Here is a 12,984-nt window from a genome sequence, read left to right as displayed (position 1 = left end):
AGGCATGTAGTGCCATCTCCTTCGGTTGTGACCGCCATGATGACGACGTTCTGTCCACTGCGGCCTCGGGGTCTGAGGACTTCGCGGCCGACACGAGCCCTCTCCCTCCTAGTGGACAGGAGAGGCGTGTTTCCCCCTCCTACAGTGAGCTGTTGGATGTGGTTTCCCGTGCAGTGGGTACATTGGGGCTGGAATGGGAGGTTGAGAAGGCCGAGGCCCAACCTTCTTCGAAGCTGGACGACCGTTTCTTAACTAGTCGGACACCTGCGCAGCCCCGGAGGCCTTTACCCTTTTTCCCGGATCTCCACCAGGAGGTTTCGAGGTCCTGGAAACAGCCGTTTTCGGCGCGCATCACGAACGCTGCGGCTGCGGATTTCGCCACCATTTCTGACATGGCGGGCCATGGCTATACAGCGATACCGCCGGTGGAAGAGACTCTCGCCGAACATCTTGCGCCTAATTCGGCCGCGGCGTGGAAGTCTCGCCCCCTCCTCCCATCGAAGGCGTGTCGAGTCACGTCTAGTTTAGTGGGGAAATCCTATATGGCCGCTGGCCAAGCGGCTGCTTCGCTCCATTCTATGGCGGTCCTTCAGGCCTACCAAGCAGAGCTGTTAAAAGGATTGGACGAAGGGGAGGGCATTACACCTGAGGCGGTTAAAGAATTACGGCGAGCAACTGATTTGGCGCTTCGCGCTACCAAACATACTGCTCGAGCAGTGGGCCGTTCCATGGCTGGATTAATTACGGTTGAGCGCCACCTCTGGCTTAATCTCACCGATATAAAGGAGAAGGATAAATCTTTCCTCATGGATGCCCCTGTGTCTAAGGACGGCTTGTTTGGAGAGGCTGTCACTTCAGTGGTGGAGAAATTCAGAGCAGCGAAACAGCAATCAGCCGCTTTCCGCCAGCTGATTCCCTGCAGACCAGAGAGGTTGAACGCCGTCAGGCGCCCGCGCATTCTCGCTCAACCTCCTCTCACCACCAGCGAGTGGCCTCTCGGGAAGAGCCTTCACCTATGGCGCCCCCTCGCAAGGATTGGGGCCCTAGGGTTGTTCCACCGGCTCAACAACGCCAACGAAAAAGGTTGAACCTGAGTCCGACGGCCAATGCCTCTTGTTCTTGGACACCGAACAGCAGCTCCTGATTTTTTCGCTGCCTGCCAGGGACTGTGCCCTCCGCTAGAGAGCGCTGTTGGACCGCTTTCGCGCATCCAACACTCTCATTGCAGTCCCCACGCTCAAACCCTGACTGTTTCGCCGCAAACAGCGCCTCGAACAGCATTGGAGCGAACTGTAACACCAAACGCTTCCTCAGACACTCTGCACGATCCAGTTTTCAGAGCTCGAGGAGCGCTTCAAAGGGTCGTCATCGAACGGCCCGTCATGACGGCTCGTACAGCCGCCGCTATTTCGCTAGCGGCAGAGCCCGATGCTCAATCTGTTGGCCTAATTCCTGCCGTGGACACATTTCAGGATTACGTACAACGAGATGCAACGACTGCTATGCATATACTTTCCCTGTGCATGAACACCGTGAGTTTTTCGTGCCCGAACATCTCTATGTGTGCAACAGCGTTGCAGGAAACGAACATTTTGAGACCGCTAATATTGTTTCGGGCTGCGTGGGAACGCTTGCCCGGCATTTCTCAGTGGGTGTTACGCACAATTTGTCACGGATACACCATTCAGTTTCGGAAAGGCCCACCCCCTTTCCGCGGAATTCTCTCCACGGTGATGAAACCGAAGGATATAGCGGTGCTGAGACAGGAAATGTTAGCTCTACTGAGCAAAGGGGCTATAGAAGAAGTACACCCCTCTCAGATGAAGTCAGGGTTTTACAGACGTTATTTTGTGGTACCAAAAAAGGACGGCGGATTACGACCCATTCTGGATTTACGCCGTCTGAATCTTGCACTCAGGTCGAGCAAATTCAAGATGTTGACGGTAAAGTCTATTTTGTCTCAGATCCAACCAAACGACTGGTTTGTCACGATCGATCTGAAGGATGCATATTTTCATATTCAGATCATCGAGAGACACTGGAAGTTCCTCAGATTCGCTTTAGAGGGCAAAGCGTATCAGTACCGCGTTCTTCCCTTTGGCTTAGCGCTAGCTCCCCGTACGTTCTCAAAATGCATGGACGCAGCTCTGGCCCCGTTGCGGCTCCGGGGCGTCCGTGTGTTGAACTATCTGGACGATTGGCTGGTGTTAGCGCAATCTCAGACTCAAGCACACTCTCATCGGGATATTGTGCTGAATCATTTACACAGCCTGGGCTTACGCACGAACTTCCAGAAAAGTGTGTTAGTCCCCTCTCAACGGATTACTTTTCTGGGAATAGAATTGGACTCTCACGCGATGACAGCAAAGCTTTCTCTCCCGCGCGCTCAGTCGATTACGTCATGCGTTCAGCACTTCAGGGCGGGTCACACAGTGACAGTGAGACTGTGCCTCAGACTGTTAGGTCTAATGGCGGCGGCGCTTCCCGTGATTCATCTGGGTTTGCTTCACATGCGCCCGTTTCAGTGGTGGACGAAACGACAGAATATTTCACCCCGTTGTCTTCCGCATCGAACGATCTCGGTGACGCGGAGGTCTGTGATGTCGTTAAAACGATGGACGTCAGCCGAATTTCTCCTCACCGGGGTTCGGCTGGGAATTTGTGCTTCCCGAGAGACTGTCAAGACAGATGCGTCTTTGACCGGGTGGGGAGCTGTTTGTCATGGGCGCCCAGCCCACGGAGTGTGGACAGCGGCACAACGCAGCTGGCACATAAACAAATTGGAATTACTGGCGGTTTTTCTGGCTCTCCAGTATTTTTCGAGTCTACTGATCGGCCGTCATGTGCTTCTCAGAACGGACAACACTGCGGTCGTGTCTTATCTGAACCATCAGGGAGGATTCTGTTCTCGCCCCCTGTGCAGGCTGGCGAGACGTATTCTTCTTTGGTCTCACGACAGATTTCTGTCGATCCGGGCTGTTTACATCCCCGGACGACTGAACTTCGGAGCAAATTTACTATCCAGACAGGCTCTGGAACAGGGGGAATGGAGATTACACCCCCATACGGTGAATCACCTATGGCAGATTTTCGGGGAAGCGAAAGTGGATTTATTCGCGTCGAGCATGACTACGCATTGCCCGCTATGGTTCTCCCTATGCCCTCCATCACCCCTGGGTCTGGATGCGCTAGCTCACAGCTGGCCCAGGACCAGTTTGTATGCGTTTCCCCCGATTCGTCTGATCCCAGCGGTATTATGCAGAATACGGCGGGACAGAGTGGGACAGCTGCTGCTGGTGGCTCCGCGATGGCACACACAGCCGTGGTTTGCGGATCTCATCAATCTGTTAGCGGGCTCTCCGTGGGAGATTCCCCTCAGACGGGATTTATTATCGCAAGCACAGGGACGGATCTGGCATCCGAGGCCAGATCTGTGGAATCTGTGGGCGTGGCCTCTGAGCGGAGTGAGTTGATATGTCCCAGACTCTGTGAAAGTGTTGTTGCGACCTAGGCCTAATTATGTTCCTAAGGTCGCGTCTAATCCTTTTCATTTTCAGCAGGTGGTCCTGGAGGCTTTTTCTCCTGCTGCGGTCTTTGCCCTGTGAGAGCGTTAAAGACTTATGTGGATCGTACTGCCCCATGGCGTGAGTCTGACCAGCTGTTTGTCTGTTTTGGACATAAGAATAAAGGCCATGCAGTTACGAAACAGTGCATGTCCCATTGGCTGGTGGAGGCTATTTCCTTGGCCTATGAGGCGCGCGGGCTCGCTTCGCCCTTAGGAGTAAAAGGTCATTCCACGAGAGCAGTGGCTTCTTCTCAAGCCTTTCTAAGTGGATCTTCTATGGATGATATCTGTGCTGCGGCAGGCTGGTCCTCACCGAGCACTTTTATCAGGTCTTAAAGTCTGGATGTGAGGATGGCTCCTAGCTCCAGGGTTCTCTCCGCTTGAGCAGATGCTTCCTTGGATCCAAGCTATCAGGTACGTCAGGCGTTATGGTATAGCATTCCCATACGTGGTGACGTCACCGCAGCATCGAAGTGACCTATGAAAGGGAACATCTCGGTTACGTATGTAACCTGGTTCCCTGAATAGGGAACGAGATGCTGCGGTTCTGGCCGTGCCATACCTTGATAGCTTTCTTCTTCTTCTTCGTCATGAAATCTGAGGTAAATGGCGCGGCACCAGGTATATATATGCTTACGCATGCTGGGCGGTGCCACGCGCTATTTGGCCAATAAGATTGGCGGGATGGTATAGGGCTTCAGATATTCGTCACACCGAAGGTGTTCCCATACGTGGTGACGTCACCGCAGCATCTCGTTCCCTATTCAGGGAACCAAGGTTACATACGTAACCGAGATGTTATTAAACAGTGGTGATGTATTAGCTGTGGAACACACACAAGAAAAGAATAGAATAAAAAAAAAAAGTCTATAGTGTAAAAATATATATATTCAAAAATAGGCTGTAGTAAAGAAAATGTTTTAATATTTATAATTTTTTATTTCATATGACCGAGTGATTTTGTAAGGAAAGGATATAGGCTATAGTATAAAATACAATAAAATATAAACATAAACTATAGGCTAAAGTGTGAAATGCATAGTATAAAAACAATCTATATAAACCTAAAGTCTGTAGTACAAAAAAAAAGCTAAAATAATTTTATAAGGCAAATTGCGAGGCTGTTTACCTGTACCAGACTGTGCATAATGAAAATCCTCAAAATATGAGCTGCAGACACAATCATGGGATGGAGCGTAATAACGGGGGTAAATTATGACAGCATTATGAAAGCACTGAAGAACACACTGTTGACTGAGAAAGACAGATGACTCAGCAGTCACCCCCTCGTAATAAAGGCCCTTGCTGCTGTTGGACTATACTTTGTGGATATAATGTCTATATAGTAGTACATTCATTATATTCCAAACAAGAATCAAGTCAGACAAAACACGTCAGGCATTCAAAACACTGCTGACTCAGTCCTCATTTAAATATTCAATAACAAACCAAAAGATGTCATATGAACCACCACATTTGATTTCTTAAGACAACATTTCGGAAAGCTTCGTGTGCAGGTGCATCAGTGTTTTTGATGAAGTTATTGGTTAAGGGTAAATGTTTTAAGTCTTGTTAATAAGTGGTTTCCTCTTGCAGGATGACATAGTACGTATAGCAAGTCCTAACAGTATGGACACACCTTCAGCATGATGGTATATAATGCAGAAGACATGCTTCAGTTTCATCCGCACGGCACTCCAAACGCTCAGACACGCACTTCCTGCAGAGTCTGTGCAGCATCATGTCGGGTAAGTCTGGAAGGAACCACACACTTGTTTTGGACCTGGTGTAAATAAATAGCGTAAACAAGTTAATTTGTTTTAATATTTATGTGAAATATTTGGTTAAAATATTTGCTTCAATTAAATCGCTGAAACGAAAATAACCTAAATTCATTAGTTTGTTTGTAAAACCAAATCAGTGATGAAATGAAAAACTAAAACAAAACTTTCAGGTCATCAAAACATTTATTTAAACTGAATTGCTCAACCAAAACACTATATTTATTTATTTAGTGCTCAATATTTTTATTTATTCATTTGTTTACTTATTCATTTTTGTTAAAGTGAATCAGTCTCAGAATAAAAACTCAAAAAAAAAAAAACATAGCAAATATAAACATGATATAAACATAGCAAATAACCATTTTTTTTGTTTTGCACTTTCTTTAAATATTATAAACAAATTCATTTATTTATATCATAGGTCTTCAACCCTGCTCATTGGGAACCAACTGTCCTGCAAAGTTTCCAGCCGGCTTCAGCACACCTAACAGGGTTGAAGACCTGTAATTTAAATATTTAGTAACCTAAATTGTGCTCGTTTTCTTTATTTAATGTGTTTTGTATAGGGACGTATCAAGCACACTGGGTGGCGATGTTAGGCAGAGCGGCAGTGTTTGCTCTTCTGATGTGGGGACCTCTGCAGGTGGCAGCAGATTCAGAAGAGGACGCTGCTTCAGAGTGGGGCATGTGGAAAAATCTCCATCAAATATCCTACAATGATGAGGTCGATTTCAATCTGGGTGTGTCTTAAAGGGACAGTACACCCCAAAATGAAAAATTGTTCATTATTTAAGTGGAACACAACAGGAAACATTACGAAGACCCATAAAAAAACCCTCAAATTATCTTTTATAAACTTCTTTTAAAAGTTTTATTTACCACTAAAGAAAACACTTTTTTTACATTTTTTTTTTTGTTTGTTTGTTTTTGGTGAAAGGTGCCTTTTTTAAATAGTTTTCTTTCGGTAGTGAGCGTTTTGTGCGTTGTTTATGCACCCCGGGAACCTCACATTTTAGCTACCTGCTGCGTCTTTTGTTTTTGCAGGAGTGCTCTGAGCGCAAAAAAGAGTCCGACATTATTCGCCTTTATTCCATTGTGTAAGCGACATTGTCGAGACAGAGGATTACAGTTGCATGGAATGTCCGGAGACTGCAATGATGGAGGAGAAACTCTTGGTGGCTGTCGCAGGTTACCTAGAGCTGTATTTTTTTTACGTTTCTGCTAATATGACAGTTTACTTAACAGCAAACCATTCTGTGGGTGATTCTGTGGGTTCCTAGTAACATTTAAATTAAAAAAAGTCAAAACACATTCTGTCTGATCACGGCCTTACAGTACATTAGGTAAAAAAGAGAGTAAACCAGAATTAAAATTTTTGGGTGAACTGTTCCTTTAAAAACTCATATAAATGAAAGGTTTGAACCACTGTTTTGCTCTTTGAGACAATTTAGTAGTTTTAATCAGTTTGTGGTTGTTAAGATGATATTGTTATACTGTCGGTAAGTTATGCCTTGTATTGTTGTTAGTATTTCTCATAAAGTTTGACTTTATATCTGCAGACTGACGAACTTCAGAGACAAATCATCTGGGAGACCAACATGCGAATGATTGAGAAAAACAACAACGATTTCCGCTCCGGATTGTCGACATTTAGCATGGCAATGAACAAATATGGTGATCTTGTAAGGAAATTTATAAAAAAATTACACTTTTGAAATTATAAACAATGAGAAACTTTTGTATTAGATTTGTTAATGGTTAATTGGTCTCACAAAAAAACTAATTGAAACCATTTCTGGTCTAAGATTATGTTTTTTCTAATGTCTCACATCTTCAGACCAAGATGGAGTATAAACGCTTGCTGGGCGCCAGAATTTATGGCCCGATAAACAGGGGAGCAAAGACTGTCTCCGCACAAACGCTCCGTGTCAATGCTAACAGTCTGGGATTGACCAATGTGGACTATCGAGCACAAGGATATGTGACTGAAGTCAAAGATCAGGTGGGTTTCTCTATTGTTTTCAAATTGATATGCTTATTCTTATTCCCAAGTTTCATACATGTTCTGTTGAAAATGATTATACTGCATGTTAGATTCTAAAATGACTGATTCGTCATGTCTTCTCAGGGATACTGTGGGTCTTGCTGGGCCTTTAGCACTACAGGAGCCATTGAAGGACAAATGTTCAAGAAGACAGGATGGTTGGTGTCCCTCAGCGAGCAGCAGCTGGTGGACTGTTCCAGGTCTTATGGCACATATGGCTGCAGTGGTGCCTGGATGGCGAATGCCTATGATTATGTGATCCATAAAGGGTTGGAGAGCTCTGACACTTACCCCTATACATCAGTGGTGAGTGGTCTTGGTCATTTTAATTTTTCTTCTTCTGGTAATTTGGCCAATCTGAATGTGCGTTTTTTGGTTCTGTGTTTTTTCAGGATTCTCAGCCCTGTTTCTATGACAGAAGTTTAGTTGCCGCCAGAATCAGTGATTACAGGTTCATCCCAGCTGGAGATGAACAGGCTCTGGCTGATGCTGTGGCAACCATCGGTCCTATCACTGTCGCCATAGATGCAGATCATATAAGTTTCCTCTTCTACAGTTCAGGTAAGATTTCACTACTATTGATTATATATATAAGTAAATATTTTAATATTATGAATAATATTACATTATGATTGAGTGTGTGTATATATATATATATATATATATATATATATATATATATATATATATATATCGGCAATATATTTTAGGAATCTACAAGGAATCTAAATGCAACCCTAACAACCTCAACCATGCTGTGCTTGTGGTTGGTTATGGCTCAGAGAATGGCAAAGATTACTGGATAATCAAAAACAGGTAAGAGAACACCCATCATTTTGGTTTATGAGTACATTAGCACTCCACATATACTGAATACAACACAATGAACTTCAACTCTCCTGTTTTAATGCTGTGCACTTTTCATTACCTTTAAAAAAATTATTGCATCGTTGGGGTACCATTACGGGATCAGATGGTGAAGCTGATCCCCCCACAAAAAAATATTAAAAAAAGAAAAAATGGTAGTTGCAATCTAGGTCTCTGATCTTGTCTTTTTCTTTCTTTTCTCAGTTGGGGAACAGGATGGGGTGAAGGAGGCTTCATGCGAATGATCCGCAATGGTAAAAACACTTGCGGGATCGCCAGCTATGGTCTTTATCCCATTGTGTGAGAAGAACCAGACATTTCCAAATAAAGACTTATGAAGTCTGAACTTTGTGTCTGAATCAGTTCATTTAGTCAGTGGGTCTGTAAAATAGGGCACAAGAACAACAATTACACTATGGAGCAGTACTTCAGTCCTGCAATAGAAAATTAGAGTTTGAAGTTTTTGCAGTCTATTTTAACCTATCCCACTGTGCAAACTTGCATGCTGTTTTTCACTGCATACAAAGGCATTTTTGAGCTTACAAGACTTTTGTCTTTTTGTCTTTTTTTGAAGACAAGATAATGCGCATAAATGTTGTGTCTAGTTGAGTGTGTCGATTAACCTGTGCTGTCAGCTACAGGTTCGGTGCTATTGTTGGGCAGTGTTTTGGAAACCATATTTAATAAAATGCATTTCATACAAGATAAATGTGCTAAAAATTGTCCTGGTCCCACAAAGCCTTTCAGTGGGGTTAAGCGGGTGTTGGTTGTCAACAATTCAGAAGACGTGAAATAAAGTGCGTGCACCCGCAATAAAATGTCCCTCACAGGGCTCCAGTGGGTGTTCCTTTACTGGTAAGACAAGTAAGACTTTACTGGTATTGGACTGAGTCACTTACATTTCCACCATGGAATAAACAAAATAAAAAAAAAAGTTAATTGCGACTTTTTATTTCACAGTTCCGTTTTTTTTTTCCTCAAAATGCTGTTCAAGTCGAGTCAAGTCACCTTTATTTATATAGCGCTTTAAACAAAATACATTGCGTCAAAGCAACTGAACAACATTCATTAGGAAAACAGTGTGTCAATAATGCTAAATGATAGTTAAAGGCAGTTCATCACTGAATTCAATGATGTCATCTCTGTACAGTTAAATAGTGTCTGTGCATTTATTTGCAATCAAGTCAACGATATCGCTGTAGATGAAGTGACCCCAACTAAGCAAGCCAGAGGCGACAGCGGCAAGGAACCGAAACTCCATCGGTGACAGAATGGAGAAAAAAACCTTGGGAGAACCAGGCTCAGTTGGGGGGCCAGTTCTCCTCTGACCAGACGAAACCAGTAGTTCAATTCCAGGCTGCAGCAAAGTCAGATTGTGCAGAAGAATCATCTGTTTCCTGTGGTCTTGTCCTGGTGCTCCTCTGAGACAAGGTCTTTACAGGGGATCTGTATCTGGGGCTCTAGTTGTCCTGGTCTCCGCTGTCTTTCAGGGCAGTAGAGGCCCTTTTTAGGTGCTGATCCACCATCTGGTCTGGATACGTACTGGATCCGGGTGACTGCAGTGACCCTCTGATCTGGACACAGACTGGATCTGGTGGCTACGGTGACCTCGGAATAAGACAGAAACAGACAAATATTAGCGTAGATGCCATTCTTCTAATGATGTAGCAAGTACATAGGGTGTTATGGGAAGTGTTCCCGGTTCCGGTTTACCTAATTAATACAGCCTAAATTAGTATTAGTATGTTATGTGTAAGCCAGGTTAAAGAGATGGGTCTTTAATCTAGATTTAAACTGCAAGAGTGTGTCTGCCTCCCGAACAATGTTAGGTAGGTTATTCCAGAGTTTAGGCGCCAAATAGGAAAAGGATCTGCCGCCCGCAGTTGATTTTGATATTCTAGGTATTATCAAATTGCCTGAGTTTTGAGAACGTAGCGGACGTAGAGGATTATAATGTAAAAGGAGCTCATTCAAATACTGAGGTGCTAAACCATTCAGGGCTTTATAAGTAATAAGTAATATTTTAAAATCTATACGATGTTTGATAGGGAGCCAAATTGGATTAACATTTCTGCATTTGACATTGAGAGCATAAGCCGTAATTTAGATATATTTTTGAGATGGAAAAATGCAGTTTTACAAATGTTAGAAACGTGGCTTTCTAAGGAAAGATTGCGATCAAATAGCACACCTAGGTTCCTAACTGATGACGAAGAATTGAAAGAGCAACCATCAAGTCTTAGACAGTGTTCTAGGTTATTACAAGGAGAGTTTTTAGGTCCTATAATTAACACCTCTGTTTTTTCAGAATTTAGCAGTAAGAAATTACTCGTCATCCAGTTTTTTATATCGACTATGCATTCCATTAGTTTTTCAAATTGGTGTGTTTCACCGAGTCGCGAAGAAATATATAGCTGACTATCATCAGCATAACAGTGAAAGCTAACACCATGTTTCCTGATGAGATCTCCCAAGGGTAACATATAAAGCGTGAATGGTAGCGGCCCTAGTACTGAGTCTTGAGGTACTCCATACTGCACTTGTGATCGATATGATACATCTTCATTCACTGCTATGAACTGATGGCGGTCATATAAGTACGATTTAAACCATGCTAATGCACTTCCATTAATGCCAACAAAGTGTTCAAGTCTATGCAAAAGAATGTTGTGGTCAATTGTGTCAAACGCAGCACTAAGATCCAATAAAACTAATAGAGAGATACACCCACGATCAGATGATAAGAGCAGATCATTTGTAACTCTAAGGAGAGCAGTCTCAGTACTATGATACGGTCTAAATCCTGACTGGAAATCCTCACATATACCATTTTTCTCTAAGAAGGAATATAATTGTGAGGATACCACCTTTTCTAGTATCTTGGACAGAAAGTGGAGATTCGAGATTGGTCTATAATTAACTAGTTGTTTGGGGTCAAGATGTGGTTTTTTGATGAGAGGCTTAATAACAGCCAGTTTTAAGGTTTTGGGGACATATCCTAATGAAAATGAGGAATTTATAATAGTCAGAAGAGGATCTATGACTTCTGGAAGCACCTCTTTTAGGAGCTTAGATGGTATAGGGTCTAACATACATGTTGTTGGTTTAGATGATTTAACAAGTTTATACAATTCTTCCTCTCCTATAGTAGAGAATGAGTGGAACTGTTCCTCAGAGGGTCTATAGTGCACTGTCTGATGTGATACTGTAGCTGACGGCTGAATGGTTGCAATTTTATCTCTAATAGTATCGATTTTAGAAGTAAAGTACAACCGAATTCCGGAAAAGTTGGGACGTTTTTTAAATTTTAATAAAATGAAAACTAAAGGAATTTCAAATCACATGAGCCAATATTTTATTCACAATAGAACATAGATAACGTAGCAAATGTTTAAACTGAGAAATTTTACACTTTTATCCACTTAATTAGCTCATTTAAAATTTAATGCCTGCTACAGGTCTCAAAAAAGTTGGCACGGGGGCAACAAATGGCTAAAAAAGCAAGCAGTTTTGAAAAGATTCAGCTGGGAGAACATCTAGTGATTAATTAAGTTAATTGATATCAGGTCTGTAACATGATTAGCTATAAAAGCTTTGTCTTAGAGAAGCAGAGTCTCTCAGAAGTAAAGATGGGCAGAGGCTCTCCAATCTGTGAAAGACTGCGTAAAAAAATTGTGGAAAACTTTAAAAACAATGTTCCTCAACGTCAAATTGCAAAGGCTTTGCAAATCTCATCATCTACAGTGCATAACATCATCAAAAGATTCAGAGAAACTGGAGAAATCTCTGTGCGTAAGGGACAAGGCCGGAGACCTTTATTGGATGCCCGTGGTCTTCGGGCTCTCAGACGACACTGCATCACTCATCGGCATGATTGTGTCAATGACATTACTAAATGGGCCCAGGAATACTTTCAGAAACCACTGTCGGTAAACACAATCCGCCGTGCCATCAGCAGATGCCAACTAAAGCTCTATCATGCAAAAAGGAAGCCATATGTGAACATGGTCCAGAAGCGCCGTCGTGTTCTGTGGGCCAAGGCTCATTTAAAATGGACTATTTCAAAGTGGAATAGTGTTTTATGGTCAGACGAGTCCAAATTTGACATTCTTGTTGGAAATCACGGACGCCGTGTCCTCCGGGCTAAAGAGGAGGGAGACCTTCCAGCATGTTATCAGCGTTCAGTTCAAAAGCCAGCATCTCTGATGGTACGGGGGTGCATAAGTGCATACGGTATGGGCAGCTTGCATGTTTTGGAAGGCTCTGTGAATGCTGAAAGGTATATAAAGGTTTTAGAGCAACATATGCTTCCCTCCAAACAACGTCTATTTCAGGGAAGGCCTTGTTTATTTCAGCAGGACAATGCAAAACCACATACTGCAGCTATAACAACAGCATGGCTTCGTCGTAGAAGAGTCCAGTTTAGTTTTTATTTTATTAAAATTTAAAAAACGTCCCAACTTTTCCGGAATTCGGGTTGTAGTTCATAAAGCCATTACTGCTGTGGTGTTGGGAAATGTCAACACTTGTTGAGGCTTTATTTTTCGTTAATTTAGCCACTGTATTGAATAAATACCTGTTATGTTTGTTTTCTTCTAAAAGAGAAGAAAATTAATCGGATCTAGCAGTTTTTAATGCTTTTCTGTAGGATAGGTTACTTTCCCACCAAGCAATACGAAATACCTCTAGTTTTGTTTTCCTCTAGCTGCGCTCCATTTTTCGGG

General features: G+C 43.0%; 1 protein-coding gene across 2 annotated transcripts; it reads left to right on the top strand.

The window, feature by feature from the left end:
- The first annotated feature begins 4,566 nt into the window (after positions 1-4,566).
- On the top strand, positions 4,567-8,606 carry cts12 (cathepsin 12). Of its 2 annotated transcripts, XM_059543819.1 has the most exons (9): positions 4,567-5,082; positions 5,162-5,313; positions 5,916-6,073; positions 6,909-7,031; positions 7,187-7,351; positions 7,478-7,699; positions 7,786-7,954; positions 8,104-8,209; positions 8,465-8,606. In XM_059543819.1, exons 2-9 carry the CDS (start codon positions 5,307-5,309, stop codon positions 8,562-8,564), a joined length of 1,050 nt encoding a protein of 349 aa, XP_059399802.1. In that variant the 5' UTR covers positions 4,567-5,082; positions 5,162-5,306; the 3' UTR covers positions 8,565-8,606. The 2 variants fall into 2 exon arrangements, with proteins under 2 accessions (XP_059399802.1, XP_059399803.1); XM_059543820.1 differs by lacking the exons at positions 4,567-5,082; positions 5,162-5,313 and having other exon boundaries at positions 5,978-6,089.
- The last annotated feature ends 4,378 nt before the right edge of the window (positions 8,607-12,984 follow it).

Source organism: Carassius carassius, chromosome 48 (assembly GCF_963082965.1).
Source record: "Carassius carassius chromosome 48, fCarCar2.1, whole genome shotgun sequence".
NCBI classification, from domain to species: Eukaryota; Metazoa; Chordata; class Actinopteri; order Cypriniformes; family Cyprinidae; genus Carassius; species Carassius carassius.
This window is presented reverse-complemented; position numbering and strand designations above follow the sequence as displayed.